Source organism: Plectropomus leopardus, chromosome 8 (assembly GCF_008729295.1).
Source record: "Plectropomus leopardus isolate mb chromosome 8, YSFRI_Pleo_2.0, whole genome shotgun sequence".
Classification (NCBI taxonomy): Eukaryota; Metazoa; Chordata; class Actinopteri; order Perciformes; family Serranidae; genus Plectropomus; species Plectropomus leopardus.
Genome location: NC_056470.1, coordinates 17,188,121 through 17,213,920, shown reverse-complemented (window position 1 = coordinate 17,213,920; position 25,800 = coordinate 17,188,121). Strand labels below are relative to the sequence as shown.

General features: G+C 39.9%; 3 protein-coding genes across 4 annotated transcripts; all 3 read right to left on the bottom strand.

Moving 5' to 3' along the window:
* Positions 1–941: 941 nt before the first annotated feature.
* ssr4 (signal sequence receptor, delta) lies at positions 942–5,929 on the bottom strand. The gene is made up of 6 exons (XM_042492623.1): positions 5,741–5,929; positions 5,411–5,529; positions 4,744–4,818; positions 3,606–3,695; positions 3,402–3,467; positions 942–1,588 (listed from the first exon to the last, which is right to left on the bottom strand). Exons 1-6 carry the CDS (start codon positions 5,787–5,789, stop codon positions 1,484–1,486), a joined length of 504 nt encoding a protein of 167 aa, XP_042348557.1. The 5' UTR covers positions 5,790–5,929; the 3' UTR covers positions 942–1,483.
* Positions 5,930–7,354: 1,425 nt separating this feature from the next.
* Positions 7,355–19,033, bottom strand: LOC121946830 (rho GTPase-activating protein 4-like). Of its 2 annotated transcripts, none has more exons than XM_042491610.1 (22): positions 18,846–19,033; positions 17,266–17,355; positions 16,897–17,068; positions 16,627–16,789; positions 16,323–16,385; positions 16,113–16,238; positions 15,304–15,432; positions 14,879–15,100; positions 14,668–14,769; positions 13,172–13,345; positions 12,911–12,995; positions 12,650–12,674; positions 12,443–12,542; positions 12,237–12,297; positions 11,466–11,543; positions 11,216–11,344; positions 10,988–11,093; positions 9,475–9,702; positions 9,339–9,394; positions 9,015–9,246; positions 8,870–8,918; positions 7,355–8,214 (listed from the first exon to the last, which is right to left on the bottom strand). In XM_042491610.1, the coding sequence occupies exons 2-22, from the start codon at positions 17,330–17,332 to the stop codon at positions 8,038–8,040; spliced, it is 2,544 nt and encodes an 847-aa protein (XP_042347544.1). In that variant the 5' UTR covers positions 17,333–17,355; positions 18,846–19,033; the 3' UTR covers positions 7,355–8,037. The 2 variants fall into 2 exon arrangements, with proteins under 2 accessions (XP_042347544.1, XP_042347543.1); XM_042491609.1 differs by having other exon boundaries at positions 7,356–8,214; positions 12,650–12,677; positions 18,846–19,032.
* Positions 19,034–21,534: 2,501 nt separating this feature from the next.
* Positions 21,535–24,551, bottom strand: naa10 (N-alpha-acetyltransferase 10, NatA catalytic subuni). Its single transcript, XM_042491720.1, has 8 exons — positions 24,337–24,551; positions 24,079–24,177; positions 23,892–23,950; positions 23,756–23,801; positions 23,532–23,647; positions 23,390–23,434; positions 22,508–22,592; positions 21,535–22,345 (listed from the first exon to the last, which is right to left on the bottom strand). Exons 1-8 carry the CDS (start codon positions 24,355–24,357, stop codon positions 22,163–22,165), a joined length of 654 nt encoding a protein of 217 aa, XP_042347654.1. The 5' UTR covers positions 24,358–24,551; the 3' UTR covers positions 21,535–22,162.
* Between the last annotated feature and the right edge of the window lie 1,249 nt (positions 24,552–25,800).

The following is a 25,800-nucleotide window of genomic DNA, read 5'->3' as shown; positions in this document are numbered from 1 at the left end:
TGTGACAAACTTGAGTGAAGTTTATGTGAAACAAAACAGGGGCTCAAAGTGTATTATGCAATGTGTTGCATGACATTGCCAACAGCTGATACTGAATCAGGAGTGTAATCTGGCCATGAGGTGATAGCTAGCCTCACACGGCATCCAACAGCAGCACAGAGCTGCCACAGTGTGTTCGACTGGTGGCACTGCAGCAAGTCAGATAGGTAACAGCAGCTCCAGCAACTCTTAAGTGATTTAACACCTGTGCTGTGTGTGCTGTTACATTGGGGTACATTGAGAAAAAAAACAGAGCAGGACAGAGCAGTGCTGCTGAGCTCGGACACGTAGCTCACTATGACTATCTGGGAATGCCAGTAGTAGTCATGGCTCTCGTCTGCAGACAGAAATAGCTTTGATGTCCATCGAGAGTTCAGCTACAACCTCTAAGCTGAACATGTTTACAGCAACACCAGGGTCAAACTTCATGGTTTGTTAACTTTTATAGTAATGAGTTCACAGGGTGAGAGTTTTAAAGACAAAAATAATTCTCATATGAATCATTTCTTCTACTGTAGTTTCCAATTTTCCATCAGTAAAGTAGATGTAAATCTTTCATGGAAGTTTTTAAGTGGCTTTTGTTTTTGGCAGATCTGGAGACGAGGACTAAAAGTGAAGCTCTTGTTAAGAAGAATATCATAACAATCTTTCATCTGTCTAGCAATTAGTGTGTGTAAGTAAAATCTGCTTGGAAGCGCTTGTTCTTTGATTTAGATGAGGTCAGAGATTGTTGAATCATGCCGACGACACTAATTTACTACTGGCAAACAAACAGAAAAACCTTCATAGCCTATGTTGCTATGGAACAGGAGACGATGAATCTCCCGGTGTGTCTCGGAGAAAAAGGAATTTATAGAGGAGGCAGTCCATCACAGGACTGTCACATGAAGCAACACAATACATCGGAAGAGAAACAAGCCATTTATTCAATTTACTGGAAGAGACTTTTACACTCGGCCTGTTCAGACCAGCCAGTACAGTCACGTGATTCATGTGCTGTGAGGTCTTCACTGCACTGTTGGTTTTCAGCACATCTGTACAAGTCCCACTCCCACCAATGCATCCACACAGAAGGACAAAAGGTAATCTGGTCCAGAAGTAGCAACGTCTTTTAAGCAGGACTGAATTCAGGATGTGATCCATATTTATTTTCTTATAGTGTCCAGGTTTGTTGTTTGGTATTTATCAAAAAATTACAAAATCCCATCCACTCTGAAAAGACAAACTCATGAGGAAATTCATCTAAAAAATTGATAAGACTGATGGCACACTGACACAGTCTGAATTAAAAAACAGAAAAATGCAAAGACTGCTACTCTTTCTCCTCGTCCCCGAACAGATCAAGTGGCAAAATCCTTTTGGCTCGCCACAACACTGGATGATGGTTAGTTGGTCGAGCTCCACCAGAATTCAGTCTTTAACAATCCAGTGATTGTGAACCCATTTATGCTTGGATGGTGCTCTTTGCACTGAAGGCCATGTAGTAGACCAGGATACCCATGAGGGCGGCCACCACCTCAGTAGACACCCATGGGCCGTTCCATGCACCCTGTAGAGAGATTTACAATTTAAAAAAAGCTCATCACAGGTTCAGAGGAGGAATAATACACAAATGATGACCAATTAAACATTTAAAGAAGTGTTGTCATCACATTACATTTGTGCATACTGCTCCTAATTAAGTCACAAAATCACATTACACTTACTATTAATAAAACAATTACGTTCTTATTACATAAGTTCCTACATTATCTGCATTATGGAGGGACAGAAAAAAAAAAAATCAAGCACGTCTACAACATTGACAACATTACAGTGTGGTGGGCTTGCGCCTGGGTAGTCTGGTGACAGATTGAGAGACTTCTCCTCATGAGGTATCACCAGTGCTTTAGTGATTAAGACGTTAAATAAGCTGGACTAGTCAACTATAAAGTCATGGTTTAGTGTGCAAGCAAATCAACTGAGTTTGTTCCAGTGCATCTGACCTATCAAAAGGTCTAGAGTGTAGGATTTAGTGGTATCTAACAGTGAGGTAGCAGACTGCAACCAACTGAGACTTCTCCAGTGTACTAAGTATGTAGGAGAACGATGGTGGCTGACATGAAAACGCGAAACTCACCAGTCTGTAAACTCTCCTCCTGCTGACTTCTGCTTGCTAGCTGCTAGCTAGGCAGGTCGAGGTTTAGAAATGTAAAATTCGAGAAAAGATGAAGAAATGGGCTCCAGCTGAGCTAGCATTCTCTTTAGCTGTTGTACAGGCGCCGGAAAATAAACTGGCCGATCTCCGAGCTGCATCGGTTTCCAACAGGATATCAGGAACTGTAATATCCCTTGATTCATCGAAATTTGGCTTAATTATGGACGGCACCATTTAATCAGGTGAGTCTTTTTGTGATGGTAGGATTGTGAGGCGCCGTCCCATTCATGCTCTGGATCATTGCTATGATTTTACACCCTGTAGATCCAGCTGCAGGGTGGAGTCACTACCCATGCTCAGGTGGAGCAACAATGAGTGGACAGTTAAATCATTTAACAACCAGACACCACTGATTACCTGAACCATCCGGAAACATGGGAAATATTAAAGCAGCAGGCAACAATATAAGATGACGCAAAGAATCACTACATTGCAGTGCACAAGTTAAAGGAGCTGATGGGAATCACTGGAGTTGTACCTTGAATAATTCCATGTGGCACATAAATGATCACTGACTGAGTAATTGATTGAAAGTATTTGATTTGTCTGTTCTGGGCTACTGTAGAAGAACATGGGTGACTGTGGAAGAGGACCCACTGTATGCAGATTAAACCGCTAATATGAAGGTAGTGAAAACACAACGTTTTCTGCTAATATATCCCCCTAAATTATTCATACTGGACCTTTAAATGTAGTTCAGTTGCCATCTAAATGAGCATAAGTCTGTTGACTAATGGTTTTTGGAAGGCCAGTCTGTTGTATTATTTCATTTTGAGGCAGTTAGAGCTTACTGCCATCTTCATTTTCCTATTGGGCCTTGATTTGTGTGGATATGTGCCAATGTGTTTTATGTTACATTGTTGACAGGTGATCATTCTCTGTGCATACTATTCATGTATGCACAGAGAAACATTAGCATTCACTGAGAGTTTTGCTTCTGGCTGCCCATTTAATACATGTCCAATATTCTACATCCTGAGGTAAATGTCTGCTAAATCCACAGCTGTGTCCACCAGCTTGTCACAAACTGTGTTTGTTTGCAGTTTGTGGGTAGGTGGTGGTGCACAGTGGGTTTTTAGTGTTTTTTTAACAGCATTATTTGTAAAATCCAAAAACTCTAATTGAGCATACAGGTGTTCAATTAGAGGGTCTATAAGAGACTCACCCTGTGGTCAATGTTGACAGAGAAGAGAGGCTGAATGGCATTTACATCTTCATTGTTTCTCTGGGCCTGGAACAGAAGAAACGCACACATGCAAATCAAATTAAACTTTAAATTGTCTTTTAAAATGACAGGTTTTTACAAAATACAGTGGAGCTTGGTGGCAGTTAACTATGAGGTTATCGAAACTAAGCACTAAACACGAACCTTGCGCAGGGCGCTGTAGGACTCCTCATCAAAGAATTTGACCTGATATGTTCCAGAGCTGGCCTGTTTGTGAGGAAGACTCCAGGACACCTGGGGAAGGGAAGAAATCACATATTGACAAATGCATCTCAGGTAAAATCTAGGATGGTTTTAAGAGATTGTTAATTTGAAAAGGGACTGTGGAAGTATTTGACAATTTGCAATATGACAGGAGGCCAGGGGGCAGTTGGTAAACAAACATTAATAATATTTAGTGATATATATAATGAATTAATTGCTTGTTTTAAACCTTATATATTTGCTATCCTCATGATAGAGGTAAAGAGGTAAATCCAGTCGCAGCAGCCTAGTACAGTAACATAAATGTGTATTTCTAGGGTTTGAGGACATTCGGGGCTCAGTCAAGAGTATCCCTGCTCCCCTCAACAGAGGCCTGGGGGATACCCCTATGGTGCTTAAAAAAAAAAAAAAGCAGCTCAATTTGATGCTATGCATCTTATTCACCTTATTTACATTAAAAAATAAAAATCCTGGTGCAAATCAATTTTCATTTTGAATTAGAAGTGGCTGGTGGGCCACCTGTCACCCTATCAAGGGCCAGATTTGCCCATCGGGCTTTAAGTATCACTGGTCTACCGGACACATTTCCTTGATACCCTTAATCCCAACAGAATGAATTTCATTGTTTGGCTTATCATCTCTTAGTGTGCTATAACATGAGATTCTTCTTTGAGAGGCTCTAGCTCTCCCTGATAGGATGTTTTTGCTGAGCTGACTGCAGTCACCTCTAATTAATCGCACCTGTGTATATCGTTTGACATTACCAGAAATCACACTGGGGGAAGGGAAAATGACCATATGGCGATTCTACATATGTAAAACTGGAGGGCTGTCGAGGTCTTCATTATGATGAGAAAATCAGACAGGAATTACATCACCTAAGGAAAAGCTTTGGCCATTAAAGGTTCAGGGTGGTCCTGAATAAGTATAGGAGAGTAGTGAACTGCAATTGGGCAACACTCAATCTTTGACTCATTGTGGCTACAAGATCAACCTCCTTCAGTGTCATGTATAATCTGGTGCCAACCATAAAACACAAGTGCTTAAATCAGTACACATGAACAGGAGTCCTCCATACCTGGTACTTGCCGACATCCTGTCCTCTGGTAACAGGGAACTGTCTTCCATTGACATCAGCATACAGAGTCACACTCTGGAGAGGTCAGAAACAATCATTACTATTAAGACCAGAAGGAGAGCACACATTACACCTGTTTTAAAAACTTTACATTGACTGCCTGTTTGTTTACACACAGATTTTTAAATTCTTTCATGAGTTTATAAGGCACATCGGGGCCTTGCACCAGACTACACCTCAGAGATACTTTTAGCGAACTAACCAGGAAGGCCCCCCAGATCCTCAGACTACAACATTTGGTGATTCTGCTTTTAGAGATCATGCCCCAAAACACTGGAGCAGCCTGTCAGAGGATCTGAGAGGAGCTGAAAATATGGATGCTTTTAAACATGCACTAAAGTCCTATATGTAGTGTCTTACTGTCACTATTTTATGGTTTATGCATACTCTTTTTCTTTTTTAAGATCCATTTTTACTCTTTTCATATGTTGTTGTAATAATTGTTTCTTCAATCAAATTGCAAAGCACTTTTAATCGCATTTAATTTGTTTGAAAGGTGCTATAAGCTTAGACTTGATTGACTGACTGATTGATTGATTACCCAGTCAGCTGCCTGATAAAATCATTCAGTAATCATACTGTGTGATGGACGTGTTGGAGGAGGTACCTGTGCTCCGTTGGCACAGGCCAGGCTGAGCTCAACGATGAAGACAGACTCAGAGGAGATGACGGCGTCAGAGGTGGTGTAGGCCGACGGAGTGATGGCTGGGTCTGTGCAGCTCTCTCCTGTCAACACACCGTGAGCAGAGGTTAGTTTAAGTCCCGCACACCAATGAGTCACCTGCACAGTATTAACACTCCGCACACATTTCTCCAGGACTTATATTTCACCTACATTTGAAGACAAGTTGATGAACTAGCTCTTAGCTAAGGTTGGTTAGCATTGCAGGCTAATTTAACCCGGTAAATGTCTCCCGTCGGTCCCAAAATGACTTACCCGAGCAGGCGACCACCAGCAGAGCGAGGAAGGCGGCTATCCGAATCATCACGATGTCCAGGAGGTTTTCAGTGAGGTTTTTAGTTGTTCCTGAGGTCCAGCTGCTGGACTGCTCTGCTGCTTCACACTGACTGAAAGGAAGAAGTCCACCTCAGCTCAGCGCTGCGACACCTCTGCGCCTGCGCACTAATGACGTGGACTGTTTAGCCGCAGAGCATACTGGGTAACTACTCTGTGTCGACACGTCATCTGAGGCTACATTTTTGTTATGATAATACAAGTAACAAATGTTTTAACTATGTTGGGTTTTTTTTATTTTAATGGGGGATATAAAAACATGTATAGGTCCACACCTCTTTCTATCTTTCTTGATTGTTTTCATCTCTCTTGCTCTTATGAATAACAAAAAAAAAAAAAAAGATTTTAAGATTATTACAAAAACTTATTCGGCGAAATCTACCGTTATAATAAGAATATGAATTATTTTGTTTGCTCATCGTGGATTCCTGGGTGGTTGGGGAACGGGGTGGGTAGTTTATTGAGTGTTTTTTTTTTCTCCTATTTTTACTTATTTTTATTATGACTACTTCTTCCTCTTCATTTGGGTTAATTCCTCCTTAATTTTTTGTTTATTTAATTTTATTATATTTACTTTTATTATTATTATTATTATTTATTTATTTATTGTTTTATTCTAATTTTTTTTTATTTAGGCTTTCAGGCCCTTGCTGTGTCTGATCTGCTTTGTCCTGTGTACACTGTCAGGTTTAGGGGGGTGGGGGGTTGCGGATGGGTTATCAAAAAAAAAAAAAAAAGAATTATTTTTGTTTGCCTGCTTTTGTTTCTGTCTGTATCCATTCTTTTTTCTTTTCTTTTCTGTTTTTTTAACTAAAGATTTGGATTGATTTATGTATTGATATTATGATTATTTCTTAGTATTTTTTATGTTTTGTGTAGAATGTCAATTTTTCGTGCTCTCATGTGTGTTTGTGTTCTTGTTTGTCTGACTTATTTTGTACATATTTTTGTTAAAGCTGTGGAAAAAAGCGTTCCTTCCATTGTCAAAACAGAACTTCCTTTTCATCTAATCCTTTTCTTTGACAAGTAGATAATTTAATTAAGCATATGCAAAGCAAATCCTGTGGTCTATGGTCTTCTCAGCCTTTTTTCTTAATATTGTAGGAGTCACAGGGGGCATTTTACAACAAAACCAGTTAATTTACTTTTTAAACTTTAACTACAATGTACTGACAAAACTATTTAATGAAAAGTCATTTGCATTTTCCAAAACCCCAAGAATATAACCCCCTTTGGCTATTTGAGACAATTTAAAAGGTACAGATTGACAGAGGCCATGGCTAAACCATATATACCCGTATATTTAATATGATTAAAGAAGTACATATCAAAATGTTACATGTTATATCCAACAAAATTATGTATCTTAGATATTCAAATCTTTAACAGTTTTTTAACCACCATCATAACATTCAGCTACTTTTTGAATTTGAGTAAAAGGTTATATATTGTGTTAAACTAACCATAATGTTAAACTTGAGTGTAAAATTGTCATAAATTTGAAACATAAGTATAAAATTGAATTTATCGTAAACATATTGCTTATACATTATAAATTAAGTTAAATGTCCCACATTTTCTAGTACTAATACTTATGACCAAAAAAGCAGTCAGAATAGACATATTTATTTGGCATGTAGTCTAGATATACAGATAAATCATAAAGTGTGAAACAAGTTACAAATAATCAGTATATAAAAATCCATTACAGCTACAGTATTCACAGTTTTTTTGTTTAGTATGTGTATTCCTCTCATTTAGGCAAACATACTTTTGATGAAGAATGTATGCATAAATTTTATATAGATGTGTACGCTGACTGAGAAAATTCGGCTTAAGCTGGAAACAGTTGAATATCAACACCTACACAGATGCAGATATAAAGCCCTAAGTTGCATAACCACATTCAGCTGCGCACAAACACATCTGTGCATTTCAAGTAATCCACAGTTTGCAGATTGTACCGCAGGTCTGCAGTCGCAGCAGGGCTCTGCTGTACAGAACATGAGTGAAAGAGTGAGGAGCCACGCTGTGGAGAGAAGCCAGAGCCAAGGGACACAGACCTCAGAGACGTGACCATGGGTCAGTGACCTCAGCTTTCTAGAAATAGATGTGCTGAAAGCTACTGTCAGAGCACATCACCCTACACCTCCATTTTAATTTGTATCATTGCTCTCTCTCTCTCTCTCTCTTCATGTCATCGACTGATGCTGGTCCTCTCAGTCCAGTGGATCTGCTGCTCTGAAGAGCCCAGCGCCTCTCCCCTTGCGTCCATCCCGCTTCTCTTTCTTTTGGGGAGCCTGGGCAGAGGGAGAGGAGGTGGTGGAGGAGGAATCCTGCAGTGCTTTCCGCGAGAGAAGCTCCATGAACACCGAGTCCATCTGGCGACAGACCTCCTGTGAGATGAAATAAACAACGGTGATGAGAGAGAAAAGACAAAACTCTCTTTGTTCTCTGCTCTCCCTTTGGCTCGAGAGATTCTGAATATGTCTGTACGAAAGCCATAACATACTGTTGATGTTAAATCAGCAATCATTTGGTGCTACTTTCTAATAAGAGATTTTATAAACGTTTGTAAGTTGTAAACCAATCACTTTATGCATATAAATATACTGATGTGAACTGAACTTTTGGGTTTCTAGGTTGTGAACAATCTTTGCATGATTTTATCCTCTTATGGAATATAACTTGATTTGCCTTTTAAGCCCTTTAGTTCATCAGAAAAACCTCTCTAAAGGATCGTTAAGCCTCTCACCCTGTGGAAAAGTGCTGCACAACATCTGGACCGAAATTCATTCATCAGCAACTTGTTGGATTACAACAATTGCAACTACAGACTTGCCCGTCTGTTAATAAGTCATTGAAGGGTTTTACAACACGTATGGCTGCTGCAGCATCTCACACCAAAACAGTCTAGAGAGATAAATAGCACTTTAGGTAAGAGGAAAAAAATGCCCTTAAAAGCCATTATTTACAACTTAAAACCCTCTATAAAAGGGAGCCTTATCGAATAGTGGAAATCTGTCATTTCAAATGAAAGGCAAGACAGACCTTGTCTACTTGAACAGCAAAATCCTCAGAAGACATGTTTTCCTGCTTTCTGTATGGAAAAAGAAAGATGTCAGAAAACAGTGAATATTCATTTTTCACACAAACATAAATCAGTTGTAACGCTGCAATATTCAGTGGTACTCACTCTCTGTGCACATAGGCAGGAGAGTGGCCCCGTCGTGGCTTGCACTGGGGTCCAACGGGAATCTGGAGCATTAACTTTCCACTTGAAGCGATGCCGCCCCCAACTGGCCCAGCTGTTAACCTACTTTTGTCAATCGAACCACCGCTGTTGGCTCTCGGTCGCTCTGCTTTTCTCTGTGTTGGTGCTGCAGATGAGCTGGTGCTGTTGTCAGCTGAGGATCCTGTTTCAAACACTGTAAAACCACTATATATTCTTTAATTCCATTCAGAGACACCACCGCAGCCTCAGAGAGAAGTGATAAACTCTGATAAACATAAAACTTACCATCTTTGATACTGGCGTACTCTGAGTCCACATCTCCCTCTTCAATGATAGGCTCACTGTGACAACAAACACCCTCAGTTAATAATCATTCCACCATCAATTGTATCCAGGTTATGTGTATGAACATCTCTCTTACCCGTCAACCTGTTCCATCGTCATGCATTTCTCGTACACCGGTCCTTGTAGTTCGCTCTGGCTGGGGAAGATGCTCTCATGCTGGAGGATGATGTTTTTCACCAGGGCGTTGATCTGAGGCTGCAGGGTGACGACATCATCATCATTAACCCCTCTTACCAGGCTGGGGCCAAAACACACAGCCAGGTTGTAAGGCTGCATCATGTTCTCGTCACTGTACTGAGAAACACTGCAAGCAGGGAGCAGAGACACACAAACCATTATACAATGAAGGACAGATTCATTCATTCATTGTCTGTAACCACTTGTCCTCGTAAGGGCTGAAGCCTAGAGAGGGTCGAAAATTTAAAGTTGAGGCACATAGTGAAAGCTTAAGGACAGAGTGTGATAGCAAGGACATCATGTGGTTACAAAACTTACCAAAATGAAATAAAAATGTACAGGAAATGTCTCTTAGCCTTTGTCAAATTGGTCAAACCTACACAAGAAGCACTAGGAGGCATTGGTGCATAATATGTTGGAGACTGGGATGTCTACATGACCATTGGTGTAGATTTCGGAGGGGGCACAGGGGACTCGTCTCTATCAATATTTAGAAAATGTGCTTTAAATAAAAAACATAAAATCGGCAGAGTACTTTTATTTTGACAAAATAACAGACACTTACACCATAAATTAATGCAGAAAATGCACACATTGGTGCATAATAATATATATAATAATAAAAAAATAATAATAATATAGCAGAATGCAAGAAATTAAGTATTTCTCAAAATTTTCTTAAAGGGAATCCCCAAACCCCCGTTTCATGTGTGTCCCCCTCAATGTTGAAACAAAAGCTTTGTCCTTGTACATGATGGTGAGTAAATTACGCTACTTCACTTTTTCCTTATTTGTATTGTACGGCCTCTTCTTGACTTCTTGAATTTTATTAAAAATTCAAAATTAAACATTTTTAAACAATAAAAAAACTGAAATGAGCAACCCCACTCTGGAAACTAACTGAACCTATACTAAATAAAATAAAATAAAGTAATAGTACAGCTACACTGGTTTGAACTATATTCAATGGGGCTTAATTTTTTTTGGTTTGCTTCTGTTTTGTTGCAATGTAGACACAAAATTTTGTGTGCGAACCTTTTGTCTATTTTTGTGTGATTCTGTATGCTGATGTCTATTTTTGCTTTTGTAGTATCCATCAAATCACTATTAAGTATGTCATAATTTTGCACTAATAAAATACGATACATTTGAACAATTCTGTGATATATTGGCTATTTTGTGAAAAAAAAATCCTAAATTAAAAGTCATAATCCAAGTTTGCCTTATTTTCTTGTGTAAATATGTGCTGCTCTAATAAATACAATGTGAAAGAAAAACCACATCTATCACACTTCCATCAGACAGGTATGAGTCGTTGGTCCTTCCCTCCTCTTAAGAAACATTTTGGTTTTCAGTGACTAACTGACTTTTTGTACATACATATCTTGAATGGTGATGACTACAATACTCACTGATGAAGAAACGCAAAGAGGTATCTCATGACGATGATGACTGGCTCAGGGTAGGAAGAGATGACCATTTTGAGTTGAGCCGCTCTCTCCGCCTCATTCTTTATTTCTGAGAAAGGGCGATGACAGAACGATAAGCTCTTGTTGTACGCTCTTAGTCACGTTCATTTGACATTTCAACACACACACACACACACACACACACACACACACACACACACACACACTCACGGGCATGCTCCAGGAGTTGGCTGGTGCTGTCGATGGGGAAGAGGGGATTCTCCAGTCTTCTGAAGTAGAGCTTCAGCACTCCAGCGACAGAGTCCAGGTCATATCTCCGCTCAGCCAGGGGGTCCTCTCCTGCAGGAGAAGCCAACAGCACACTGCCCCACATTATTAATGCTCCACACAGTGAGGGGGGCTGTTTTTTAAAAACAGGTTTACAGGTCATGCACACGTACACAAAAACACACATGCCTACCTCGCTCAAATGCATCCCTCAGGTTGTTGACCTCCATCTGAGCCCCCGGCACTCTGAATATCCCTTCATGGTGAAGGCCTGATACAACAGACAGATTATTAGGGTTCATCAGTCCTCTTACATAGCTGAGTAGTTTTAGATACAAATTAAAGCCACTATGTGTACAATTTCAACAGCATTAAAGAATCTTTAAAAAGGTCTACAGTGAAGGATTTGGGGTCATCTGACGATGAAGATGCAAAATGTAAACTTCTCCTGTGTGCCAACTATGTAGGAAAACTACAGAGGCCAACTTGAAAACATGTATGGTCCTACCTAAACAAACTGTTTAATATGTCCATTCAGGGCTACAGTAGAACATGACAGATTCTGTGAGAGAGGACCGACTCCGTACGTAGATATAAACAGGTCATTCTAATGTAACAAAAACACAACTAAACATTAATGCAGTAAAGTCTGTAGTTTAAGAAATGCAGTTTAAGAAAAAAGTGCAAATACAGCAGACAGTAGTAATACTGTGTTGTGGCAGAAGGCCATATGTAAACAATATTCTGTCACTATATCCCCCTAAATCCCACATGCTGGACCTTTAAATTATACTTATAGGACACTGTGGTCCACAATGCAGCTTTTTAATATGACCACTGGTGCTGCTAAGGCTGGGAATTAAATCAAACTCTATCCAGTGGCTTCAAGTCTCACAGTAATTGTTAGTATGACTTTTTTTTCATCATAGTTGCAATGCAAATAGTTGCAGTCTTGAATACTCACCATTGAGGTTTATAAAGCAAATACAACTTTCCACGACAATTGGAATCTGTTGTCCTGATGCCTGACGGGAACAAATTTAGTGGTTAATTTCACAAACTTCAACAGTCAACATTGATAACTGATGTGCTGGAAAAGGAAAACTAGATTGAAAATCTCAAGAGAGAAAAGCTGACGGAGGAAATTGTGAGATAGTGGGATCATGATACCTGTATAAAGGATAGCATGTCACCATTGAAAAGTTTGTGGTTGTGCAACAAATTGCCACTTGAGTGATTCCTCCTGATACGCATCGACTTTCCATTGTGCCTGCAGAGCCAGAAACCATAATGTGAAGACACAGTGAAACCCCATTATGTTACAATTGTGTATCAAGCTGCATAGGTCAAAATAAAACCAGGAACACACATCTGTACCTCAACTGATGTCCATTTGATGCTCCTGCTGAGATGGAAAAAAACACATAGCGAAAAAGAGAAACAACCAGTAAGAGGAAATATACCAGAATAAATAAAAAATAACCATATACCTTGCCTACAGGTAAAAAAAAAAAAAAAAAAAGGAAATTCAATTTAGTGAAGAATAATAGCTCACAATGCATCAATTGCAATGACACTTTGGGTCAGCAGGTTTGTTTGTTTTTTTTCATTGTTTTGTGTTAAATGCAGAAGTGATACCTTTTTCCACAGCCACTTTCAGTTGGTCATGTTTGGCCTGCAGTTTAGATACCAGAGAACTGCCTAAGAGGTACTCTTTTACTCTCTGTAAAAGAAATCAGATGCGATTTATCGCCATTGTCATGCTGTCACCATCAGTCACTGTCATGTCTCGTCATAATTGTCAACCAAAACCCAAGCAAAACACACGTCTGCATACCATTAAAAACCTCCTCTAAACAGTGTGCTATTCTGGTTTAATACTTTAAAAGAGTGACTCACAGTGAAGTAGAGGTTTTCTATCTCCTGCATGTTGGCCCTGCGGCGGGCCACACTGGGCTTTACTGTTAGGTTCTCAGTGCTGCCCTCCTGAGACGAACCACTGCCAGGCTCCAGATCATCATCCCCGATACTCTCCAGCAGGGACGACTGAGCTGTCAACATGCTCTCATTAGCCTGTATGACAGTGGCAGAGACAGTATCTGAATATCATGCTTTGGCAATACTGCACTCAATTATGTTCATTCCCATGGACTTATTCTTGAATTTTGATGATGCCCTGACACTGGTGCAAGTTCCCATGGCGATGGTGAACTGACAATGTAACTGCACTAATGCTGCATTCAAGTTCCTGTTAAAAGGTCAGAATTACAATTTCAGCATGTGAATTATGGTACTGTGGAAAAACCCAGAAATGAGTTAGCATTTTGCACTTCTGGTTCCCTTGTTTTAAAGTTAAGGTTAAACGAATAAGATGAGGACTGTGATTTACACAAGTGTAAAACATTTTCACTTTATGTTCCACGACATAAAAACCCTACTCATGAATTCTGAAGCTTTTACGCGTCTTAAAAAAGGGGGTTGCTATCACACAGCTTCATGAGACTGCAGAGGTTGTCTGTGACAATAAATGTCATCATGCCAAACACAAACACTCCCGGGTGGCCACCACTTAACTGTTGGTATTTGTTGGATTTTAGGTTGTGATGTCAACTGACCAAAATTTCAGAACATCTAATGCCAACATCAATTTGACGTAGAATACTGACGACAGATGACATTGATATTTTGTCAATTGTGTAGTTAAGTGACTAAATCCAACATCTTCAAAATTTTGTTGTAGAATCACCAACAGGATATGCATTCCAACTTAAATTTACCATTTGCCTGACAAAAGAGTCCAACGTGTTTCTGATGTCATACTAACATCTGGTTCCAGATGAGCTTAGTAGTGGTGACGTTCAGGTCATGTGACCATGGTTTAGTTTATTTGTAGCCTAACATTTTCTTTTTACTTCTGGTGTTTGCATTTATGCTTCAAAAATCATAAGGTGGTCTTATTTTGTGAAGATTATCTAGCTTAATAAAACTCGTAAGTATCATAATTTTTCTTTTGCCACAGGACCTTTTTTTTTTTTGCAATAATCCAAACTGGCTTTTTGAAGAGGGAACCAGCGATATTAACTTCTAGGTTGGTCTAAAAAACATCATCCCTGCAGCACTCTATACAAACAACTGATGAAATATGATGGGCAGGGTCAATCTGGACTCCACCTGTTAGTGACTCACACTAATATGGTCAAAAAGGCCTTTAATTGGACACATCCCTGCCATGAAATGAAGGCTTGCTGTCTAAATTTTGATGAATTTCAATCTAAAAATTGAAGACTTATTAAGTTGGATACTTTTGGTTGTTTTTTGTCAAGTTTAAAAGCTTGACATAATATCTTTACTTGAACACAAAAAAAAAGTGCCAAGGGTGGTGTGATGTACTCTACCTCCTCCGTTTCCTGAGTGACTACTTTCAGTCTGGTTTGTATCTGCTTGAATCTGGTCTCCAGCTCAGATGTCATCTCACCCTCCGCACTGACCTCGGAAACCTGAGAGACACATGAGACTTTAGAGTTGATGCTGAATTACTAAATAATCTTACGCACGCACGCACGCACACACACACACACACAAAAAAAAAAAAAAAAAAATACAGACCTGGTCTCCATCATGGGGCTGATAGGGAAAGCGAAGGGGCATACAGAAGGTGTTATAGTGGTCCTGCAGGAGAGTGTCTCTGTCTCGGCTCTGGTCCAGTCCAGACACGGTGGTTTGGAGCTGCTGCAGTCCCGTGCTAAGGTTCTCTTGGGTCCGCCATCGTCTGGACAGGTAAGCCTGCATCACCCGGCTTAAAGAGAGGTGGTACCCAACATCTGCACACTGAGGGAGACATTTAACATTTCAGTCAATACCCTCTAAATAACTTGGAAGCTTTTATAACAACAGCACATCATTAAATATGATATCTTGAGAGATACCTGGTCAAATGTCACACTTTGTTCCAATGCTTTCAAGTTTCATGATTACCCCAATGGGGCAATGGTAGTCAATGTCAAAAAGAGAAAAACTGATGATGCACTCACATCTATGAGATTAGTGATGTCTTGGAGGTAATACTTATTCATGGAGGCATTGGCTGCGGCCAAGTTTAGGAGGTATTCATTTCGGGCCTTGCTGCACTTAAGGTTGATCTCTTGGACCTTACCCTGTCTCTATGGCACACAAACAATTATCAGAAGAGGTGAAATAGACATACAGTATATCGACATGCATCAGGGTTCCCACACATTGTTTAAAATCTTTATAACCTCCAAAATATTTCCGTTTTCCTTGACTTTCCATAGTTTGATATGGACACTTTATAGCAACCATCAGGTGCCATAAGCTCCTACTCCAGTGTTCTATGCCGTAAGGCAGAAACTGGAGCAAAAATATAGCATGGAGTGTGCTTGTGTCTACATATACAATAAATACAAAGTGGGCCACTTCCTCCCTGTTGCCAATATGTCACGTTTTAGTGCAGATCTTACATCTCAAGCCGATTATTATATTTGTCCATATTAAACACAGACTTCCCTGGTATTTGTGAAAAAGCAAACTGCTGGCCCTTGCTAACTTTACTTGCTAGTTAGATATTCCTGCTGCCAGGCAGCTGCATATGCCAATCATATAAAATGAGTGACATTTGGACACTCACAAACCGCATCGCTAGATCTTCAATTAGAAATAAAGGACATGTTATGGCATTAGCCAATTCAAAATATTGTGTTTGTTCCAAAGTATTGCCAGGCCTAGAAAACAGCTTCTCTAATTTCAAAACTTATTTTAGAAATGTCATGACCTTGGGAACCCTGATGCATGCACAAAACACTACACATGACAGGATATTTACTTTTTCTATCAACCTCTCCAATTTCTTAGCACTCTGTTTCTGCTTTTCCTCTTGTTTCTCTGCCTCCTTCAGTTTCCCCTCTGCACACACATAGTCAGAGTGGTACTGGTAGTATGTCCGCCATGTCTGCACACAAGCACATATAACAGTCCTTTACTTTATTTGTTTAGGGGAACATAAAATGTTTTGGGCAGCTGGTTTCTCACTCACAGTCTGTAGCTCTGTGGTAAGCTTGAGCAGTCCATCCTGCAGCTGGGTACAGATGTCTTTACTCTGGAAACAGGGTGCAGAGTAAAAATAACCACAAAGTGAGATGGTATAAAACGGAAGGAACACAACAAGCAACAAATGATTTACTGTTAAGAGTTCAAGGGAAATGCAGGGGTTAGAGTGAGAAAAGGAAAATGGTAGTGAAGCAGTCAGGCAAATTGCGCTGTACATGCACAGACTAGTCCCGACTGCCTAATGAAAGACTATGTCTGTGCTTGGTGGGTGCCAGTGCCAATGTTCGTACCTTTCTGGCAAGGCGCTGTGTGTATTCCAGGCAGTGTGTGAGGGGCTGGATGAGAAAGTTGCTGCAGTGCTCACTCAGTCCATTGTGGTCCTTACTTTCTTGGCGGGTGTGGGACAGCAGAGCCAGCCAGACCTGGGCCACCGAGTGACTACTGGGCTCCTTCCTGAGCAAGACGCAAGATAATTTTGTAAGATACAACCAGGAATGCTTCGCAACAGTGTCCTCATAGGAACTGTTGATTTAGTACATTATGTGCTAAATTGCCTTTACCTCTTGATCCTCGAAGTGAACCTTTCAGCGAGTTTTTCAAGAGAACGGGCGTACTCATTTTCAATCTCCCCCCGCCGCCGCAGGTAGTCTGTCAGGTCCTGCAGCTGCTGGCTCTTTTGCTCAAGTTGCAAGTCTAACACCTTCAGCTGGTCTACAAGCTGGCAACGCACCTCTGAACAGGAAAAATAGAGGGTATGAAAGAATAACAACACATACAAGAGAATGAGACTCATTCTGAAACCCTTGCTGTGGGTGAGAAACGGATTCTACATATAATTTTCCCCCACAAAAACACATGCTGATCATAGTTTAGATGGGGTGTGATAAAGAGGGAGGGGTTGTTAAACTGGTGCAACTAAAAGTAATTACCTTTGATTTGCGTGTCATAGTCCACCGTGCCGACCCTCTCCTTCCGGAGTTTCACATGTGAAGTCATTGTTGCTCCAGTTGGGTGGAATTCTGGATAAAGAAAGTGAATATCTCACCACGTTGTATGAAATATCAGCTGCTCATAGTGATTTTTTTGTGTGCATAAGTAAATGTCAAGGTCTTCTGCACCCAAGCATGCCTCCTGTCTCCTCCAACTTTCACACTCTTAGCACTTAACCCTGCCCCCCTGCCCCCCACAACAGAGCATGCTAACTTCCTCCTGCCACAGAAAGAGTGAAAAGAGCATGTTCAGCTTACTGTAACACATCTCTTCAAACTGGTAAGCCGTCCACTGCAACGCTCTGCTGAACGGCAGGCAACTACAAAACCAGTTGGCATGTGCTGCCTGCTGCACGGGTCATGCTGCAGAATTGCATGAGGTGCAAAAATAGCTCTAGCAACATCGTAGCTGCCCTAAAAATAGGGTGAACCACAAGGCATACAACTCTGTGGGGATGTTTGATCTCAAGAGTACAGGTGGTTCTACCCATGACATATGACATGAAACAGAAAATCCAGCTGCTTTCCGTACACTTATTCGTGATACTCTACTAACTGGATGACTAAGAACCTTATCACAAAGTGTATTCAGTTTCTTTAGGCTAAAGAAATTTGGTTGGTAGGTTTATCTGACTGAGTACAGGCTTTTGACAGAATAAACATCACTGAAAGACATTTATTTGAGAGACTTTGGTTTTGGTTACGTGACATATTCATCATAGTATTTGACAGAACCCAACAGTGCAAGACATAACAAGTCATCTAAACACATGATCATTCATAGGCCTTTGACTAATTGAGAAAGAACTTAGTCACTGATGTCTGCAAAATATAATTTATGAGGACGACATTTTGTGCTCATCAGAAAGGGGAAGAGCAGGGTGTTTTCTTGCTGGATCATAGCCCTTTGTGCACAATCACCACACAAATTCTCTCTTTTTACCCCTTGACTTCCCCTTTTTTCAAAAGCCAAACATCACTCATCAGCATTCTCTTCAGCTGAACTCTCTGCTCCTTTCCTACAGAGACATTTACCAACTGACCTGCTAAAATGAGTCTGCTGCATGACAGCAAAACCAAAACTCGTTGTAGAAAGGAGACTGAGGAGAGTGTCTCATTTTTCCAGCCTATGTCACCCTTTTCCATTCATTCTTTCTCTGTGTGATCAGCAACGAATCACAACCTCCTGTCGTCACAATCTGCTTCAATACTTTATAATATAAAGATATACTCCTAAACTTATACAGCAACTGGTTCTCTTCATTTGCTATTCCAGCGAGTCTGGGTGTTTCTCTTTGAGTTTCCACAAGTAGAAACACATTTAGATGCTGCCTGAGCCATGAGACATTAATGGCCTAAGGGCTATTTCTGAAGCCAATAATAACGATCCTTCATAAGAGCACTTGCTTCGCAGTACAAACACTTATTAGAGCTAAACTGACAACCTGTCTCATTTTGGTAATACAGGTCAGCGAAAAGAAATCAATAAAAAATTCATGCATCCACAAATGGAGTCCTACCTGATGGGGAGCAGTTTTGACTGGTGTCTTCTCCAGACTGAGGCAGCTAAATAATGCCAGTTAATAGCACAGTAAGCTCTCAACTGTTTCACCTCCCCCTCACATTGGACACGGATGGATGTGGGTGGAGTGGAAGTCATCTCTCTGACTCTCTCTCACTCACTGCTCTCTCTTTCTCAACGATCACCACACTCACACATTCATTTTGAGGCATCAGTGTGTGATTGTGTAAGTGTGGTGGGGAGTGAAAAACCTTAGAGTCTTTCGCTCTTACTGCCTCTTGAACTCCACAGCAGGTTTTCAGCCCAATCAAACAGCAGCTGTTTTCACTGATTAGTCCCTCTGCACTGGTTATTCACGGGCTAGTATGTGAAATTAGTTGCTATTGTGTTCAGTTGATGGAAAAAAAGACTCCTGAATTATTCTTAGCACAAGACTGGCAGCCTGTAAAATCCACAATTTGCTTGAATACTTTATGACCACAGTTTATGATGACTAATGCATGGCTTGCAACTGTGGAAACACCTAACGTCAAACAGTTACACAAAGGCTAAAAAAAAGAAATTCCGAGAAAATCTCCACTCACTTTCATCACATGTACACTGGGGGTTTTAAAAACGTGAAACAATTCGCTGCTACTAAATAATTTATCTGATCACCGTGGCAGACATGTTTTGAACAGCAGCAGCGTTGTCGTCTTCTCTCACCTCTGTTAAGTGTTTAAATGGTATGAAGGTGTGAATGTGAGCCATTTCAAATTTATGACAGCTGAACTTGAATGTCATTGTGTATTATTTGCTGTTATCAGTCATGTACTTCTCTCTCACTCCTGTTTCCTTCCTCTAACAGGCAGTGCGATGATGTGTAATCAGCATTTAAAAACCACTTAAACTGACATTGGTTGGCCAGAATGTGCCTTCTGATTAAGGGAAGTTGCTAGTACAAGTGCATTTTTAATTGCTCTTTTGTCTTTTCAGTTTGAAGTTTTTTGCAAATTTTGAATCTTGACATGAGTTCATATCAAACGATTTCCGCAGTTACGTTTAGCTAAGCTGTAAATAAAGAGGGTTTAATCTAGAGATCAGTCATGACAGAAAGTCTTTCAACTTGACTTTATGTTGATTGTCATGCTTTGACTTATCTTAAATCCCCTGGATGTAGCATTATTATCATGACGGCATGTGTTTTTATTTGTAGAAAAATGCAACAACCCTGTTGAAAGCTGGTGCAGTATGTTGTAGGTGTAATTTTCACAGCAGACATTTTGACTTGTCAAAGTAGGAAAAGTAATTAATCACATCAACAATGACTCAGTTCCGTTTACTGTCCCTGTAAGCTGAGACAGGTCTACTCATGACTTCAGCCCAGTGAGCCAGCATGGACATCACCAGGGCCTCCCCTGAATGGAATGCAGCCATCATTAATGATTTTTTATTGATTTATTTATTATTGACTAGACCTGTGCTTTTTTTCTAGTATAACTTGTTTAAATGTCTGTTGTGAAAAGTGTTTGATGTGGGCTAACAGTGAGCAATTCTGTATGTCACAGTGTCTTTTTGGCTGCCACCACCAGGAGACGTCAAAGCTGGAAATAGTCAGATCCTACACATACTGAAGGGGCTAGTTCATTATCAATGGAAACCTTTACTAGGGCTCTTGTGTACCTCTATGACTGTGTAAAACAAAAGTAATATTTGTAACAGTTGAATTAAAGAGTAACCTCTTCACTGTCTATGTAAATGGTATTATTATACATCTTGACAATAAAATTACAACATTTTAACTAAATACATCTAGACATTTCATTGACCTCATCACTGCACAGTGGCGACGGACAGCTCAACCATTTGCCCACAACAGTTGACTGTTATCAGAACTTACTGGTTTATACTCAGCAATAAATGACTAAAGCTGCGTTCCCACCAGTTTGATTTGATTTAGTACCCATAGATCAATATGTCATCCGTATGGACATGTACCTAAACATAGATGTGTTTTTTACACTGCAGACAGTACTCTTTGATGCAGATAGGGTTGTTACCAGATGTAATAGCCGCATTACTGCTCCATCCAGCACTCGCTGTGTTTCCTATTCACCGATGATGCAGAAAAATGTCTGCACATTGCGATCGTCCACAGGACAGAGTTGTGCGACATCTTCAGCACATAAAAGAAACGGGCTGAAGTGTTTACAGCAGAGCAGGGGTGTAGTGTTGCTGGAGCGTGCAGAAATGACGTGCCGCCACTTTTTTTCCCTCTGAGGGAAGAAATGGAATTTTCGCAGTTTGCATAAACTGGTTGAAATTCATAAACATTTTTTAAGCACATGAAGTGGAAAGAAATGAAATGTCATGGAAGAGAGTCCGTAAAAATGGTCAAAGTAACAAATATTGACATTAAAAGGTCTGTTAAATGAATAACAATGTTAATTCATGCATTACATAACATGCTTGAAAAAATTTCACCTTAAAAGTTGCTGGTAATTTCCAGTGGTAGCCCTTGTGCAGCAAAGTCAATTACATAGTTTTTTTTGTTGTTTTTTTTTAAATCTATGGCTACTAACAATCACCGAATAAAGATGAAAAGGCAACAAAACATATTTGCATCTTATCGTTACTGCTGACAAATGTATGCCAACTTGCCACAACAAGAAAAGTGTTGACTCTCTACCAATCAACCGACTGCAAAGTTTCTAGCTCAACCTTTTATTATCAGATCAATTTGCTTAGTATCCCAACAGAGAGGTGATGGAAAAACAGTCCAGAACGGAGTACAGTTCTATTGGTACCATCCACAACTTTTGATAATGCAAATGCAAAAATAACCGTTCTAATGTGCAACAACCTGAACTAAACCAGACTGCTTCGTGGAAACAAGGTTTACGCAGCTTTTATGATCAATGACTGAAAGAAAAAAATTGTGATGCGAAAGGTATTATTTGAAAGATTTATTTGTAGTAATTCTGTTAAATAATTAAGAGGCCAAATTGAGACAACTTGAAAAGTAGAAGTTGTTTTCAATTCTCTAAATCTAACAGAGCTTTGGGCCACTTTTGGTAATGACAACATCCCACCCAATAAAAACACTGAGACCAGTAATTAATTTTAGTTTCGTTTAGATAACACCCCGATTGACGTCATTACTAAGACTCTTCGTTCATCACTGCAGTGGAAAATGAGATTTAAGAAAAACCTCTGATGGAAATGTTGTAATGGCTTTGACGCAGAGATAGTCAGTTTGTAAAGCCAGAGATACTGTCAAATTGAGATAAAAAGAGGAAGTGAAGAATAAATTTAAAAATGTCTACGACTGCGGTGTCACTGTGAATCAGACGAAGAATCTTTAACGTCTGTGCTTTCCGTTGCCTCGCTGACTTCACTCAACTCTTTGCTCTCTCCTCCGCTGTCTCTCTCGTTCTCTCTCTCCTGGTCCCCAGACCCCGACGGGCTTTGGCCAGACGGTGCCTCCTGGCCCGAAACACGCACTCCAGGCTTTCTCAGCTTTGGGACATATTAACAGAAACACAAAATTCAAAGTTAGTCTGCTCATCTGTGTTCAGTGATGTTACATGTCTCCTATAGATTTGAGGAACTGGTGAAAATAATGTCAGTGTAGCACCAACATGTGTTGACATAGCAAATAAACACAGAAAATTAAGTCACCTCATCAGCCATGTGGGCTAGGTCTCTCTTCATGGCATAGGCATCTTCCCCATCTGCGTAGTATTTAGGCTCTACCTCGCTAATCCTGTGGAGGATCAATATATCACATCAGTTACAGTCAGAACAGAAATGTAAAAGTCAGAGCTGTAGCTGCTATTGAGGATGCTGAGGTCATATCCTTTGCATCTTTTTACTCAGAATTTGGGGGTTTCAGAAACCTGGAAGGAGTTTTGTTTTTTATACAGAAATTTCAGTGTTTTAAAGGCCTAATATATTGATTGGTGACTAATTTTTAGGCCAAATATTATGTTACATTATGTTGGGAACTAAAACTTTACACAGCATTTGATTTTAAACTAAACCTGATAAATAGGGTGCTGCAGGATTAAGTCCTAAAACCTGGAAATGTGTTTGCATTTTTTCAATTCTGGTTTATTTATCTCAAAGTCAGTGAGATTTTATAAATGGGTCTTTGGTTGGATGTCTGAAATCTTATCCGAGAGATTACTTTCTCCAGTAATCCAAAATCCAATGGACAAATCCCAATAACTTTTTGTTGAGGAAATCAAGGTGAAAACAAATTCCAAGTTAGTCAACAAAAAAAACGTCATTCCTGCAGAACTATCTAAAAGAGAAAAAATCCCAAATAACTGGCAACATTTAGAGATTTCACTTTTGGTGTCTGGAACCTTTGAGGGGAACTTGAACTTATGACTAAGTCCCCAAGCAAAGTTTGCACTACCTACTACTTACATTTGATTTATAATTATTATTTCTGAGCTACCAGACATCTATGCCGCCTTTGTGCTGCAAATTCTTGTCACCTCTCAGTCGGCAATACCAGCTGTAGGCAGATACCACTTTATACATAAACAGACTTACTGGAATTTGAGAGTATTTGAGTACAGGTGCAGGGCTGCTCGGTTGCTGCGGTGGAGAGAAAAGTTTGGTAAGTCCCTTGAAAACAATCACACAAAGTCAGAACCTGTGCACAAAGACAAAATGCACACTTAGCCAACAGCACCTTTTGCGAACGTGAAGTGAGACATATTTAGCATTGAAGTTTTCTATCATGGCCCGGCTGGCCTGGTCCATCAGCTTCTGAGCCAGGCCAAGACGTCTGTGGGAGCGCTTCACAGCCTGGAAGACACAGATGAGGGTTTTGTTGTCCCAGAGAACCAAATAAAATATCTCACACTGTATATATTATGGATGAGATGTATGAGGTGTCTCTAAGTCCACACTCACAAGAGATGTGATGTGTCCATGAGGTACATCATCAGGGTCCTCCTCCCTATTGACAAAAAATATATTTTTGCAACATATTATATAACTCCTTAGTGCAACTGGTGTCATATGAGTAAATATGTTCACAGATACTCACATTTTTGCCAGCACATATCCCACTATTTTGCCATTTTCGTCCTCTGCAATGTATGAGAGCTGAAAAAATACAAACAAACAATAAGTGTCAGACATGCAAAAATCCAGCACTATAAAGGTTTAGATGACAGGAGCAGAGATGTTAGCATAACCAAGAGAAACAGGAAGCACAGTGCACAGTGAATCACCTGAGGCCAGGACAATCCGTGATAGAAATAGTATTTCATCTGGTAGTTTTCTGGAAGACACAGCAGGTTACAGTGCTGCATATTCATAAGGTCCTCCGGCTGAAACAAAAAACTGAGTGTCATAAAAAGGTCCGTGTAACAATGTTAACCCTTAAATCAGCGATATTTGGACAGCTTACGAGCAGGCTGTAGTAGCTATGCTAGCTTAGCTAGCTAGTAGAAACAGCATGGCTGACGAGAGCATTTCAGCACACTTACCCTTGCGTTTCGTATATTCATGTTGTTGGTTGTTTGTTATCTGGGCTGCGGAGAAAGAAATAAAATACACTATACGGATCAATCAATTCATAATAATTACACTACAAGGTTTGAAAGAGTTTGTTTCGCTAGCTAGCTTAGCCGACTTGCACACAGGGAAGGAGGAGGAGGAAGGAGCGTGCCACAATAATGTCAGACATTTCCGGTGTGCGCTGAAACTTCACAGTAAAAGTTGTAACACTTGCGTGAGGAAGGAAAGCATGACATAAATCACTTTTATTTTGAAGAATACCTTCACGTTGTTAAAAACCCGGATGTTATGTTGTGGATTATACTTCAGAGTCGCACACTTTATACACAAGGTATACTCAACTTGCTTTGCTTGGGGCCCACTTTTGCAAAATGACAGAAGGTCAGGGGCCAGTAGCAAGAGCCCCATACACATTTCTGGGATTTCGGGACATTTCCTGAATTTTAGGACATTTTTTTTTTTAGCGTTTTAGGAAGTTCTAGGATTTCAGCACATTTCTAGTTTTAGGACATTTCTGAGATTTTAGCGTATTTCTGGGATTTTAGGACGTTTCTATAATATTATAACATTAGGGGTTTCCTAATGTAGATCACTTCCTTTTTTCCTGTGAATTAGACGCCGGTTGGGATGATCTGGTTGTTCAAGCAGGACTGGATTTCTAACTACACGAAGCGGGTTACTGCTGCAACGCCCCTTTGTGGATCCATTATGTTGGTTGTTACAACTTTGCTCCACAAAATAAGAATATTAATTAAATACTTCGTGTCTAATTAGCCTACGAGTATTGTGGTCCTGTCAAGTCATTTTATTTATAATCACAAACTGGCCTCAGGGGTCTTTATAATTTAGAACAAGGAAATGATTTAGGGAAACAGTTGCATTTAAGTCTTTGGGTTAAGTTTAGTCAAAGTTCTCAAGGGACTGTCCATGACAATTCACAAGTTTTTATATTCTAATAAGTCTTTCAGGTCTTTATTCTGTGCATTTAAATGATTACTAATTTCTTTCAAGTAGAATGTTTAAAGCTTTCTAGTGTTATTATTCAATGGAAACCAAATCTTTTCTGACCCTGATAACTGAAAGTGAATTGGAAGTCAACAAGGGGCCTATATTATGTTTATGCCCAGGTTGCCCACTAGTGAGTTCATATTGCCTTGTTTGGTAGACAGCTATAAACTACAAAAATAGTGTACTGTTCTGTGAGTGCTAATGGAGGAACAACAGACCTCTGGGTGTGGAAAACTTGCCATCATAAATATGACTTGTTTAAACAATTTACATCTAAATTTCATATACACAGTTATCTAAATAAATGTTGATTCAGATGGACTTGAAGGACTTCAGCAATTACACACAACCTCAAACAACACTGTTTAATTCAAAACATAGAATCCACTATTAAAAAAAACTAACAAACTATACCAAATCTATCA

What these genes read in the sequence shown, in the direction of transcription:
- ssr4 (XM_042492623.1), bottom strand. Translation starts at nt 5,789, where the DNA reads ATGATTCGGATAGCCGCCTTCCTCGCTCTGCTGGTGGTCGCCTGCTCG. An exon ending in CCTGTGCCAACGGAGCACAG is followed by an intron (nt 4,819 to 5,410) that starts GTACCTCCTCCA and finishes TGACCTCTCCAG; the next exon opens with AGTGTGACTCTGTATGCTGA. An exon ending in CTGTCAACATTGACCACAGG is followed by an intron (nt 1,589 to 3,401) that starts GTGAGTCTCTTA and finishes ATCTCTCTACAG; the next exon opens with GGTGCATGGAACGGCCCATG.
- LOC121946830 (XM_042491609.1), bottom strand. Translation starts at nt 17,332, where the DNA reads ATGACTTCACATGTGAAACTCCGGAAGGAGAGGGTCGGCACGGTGGAC. An exon ending in GAGGGATGCATTTGAGCGAG is followed by an intron (nt 11,345 to 11,465) that starts GTAGGCATGTGT and finishes CTTCTCCTGCAG; the next exon opens with GAGAGGACCCCCTGGCTGAG. An exon ending in CCAACTCCTGGAGCATGCCC is followed by an intron (nt 11,094 to 11,215) that starts GTGAGTGTGTGT and finishes GCCCTTTCTCAG; the next exon opens with AAATAAAGAATGAGGCGGAG.
- naa10 (XM_042491720.1), bottom strand. Translation starts at nt 24,357, where the DNA reads ATGAATATACGAAACGCAAGG. An exon ending in TGAATATACGAAACGCAAGG is followed by an intron (nt 24,178 to 24,336) that starts GTAAGTGTGCTG and finishes TTTTTGTTTCAG; the next exon opens with CCGGAGGACCTTATGAATAT. An exon ending in TAGCCCACATGGCTGATGAG is followed by an intron (nt 22,346 to 22,507) that starts GTGACTTAATTT and finishes TATGTCCCAAAG; the next exon opens with CTGAGAAAGCCTGGAGTGCG.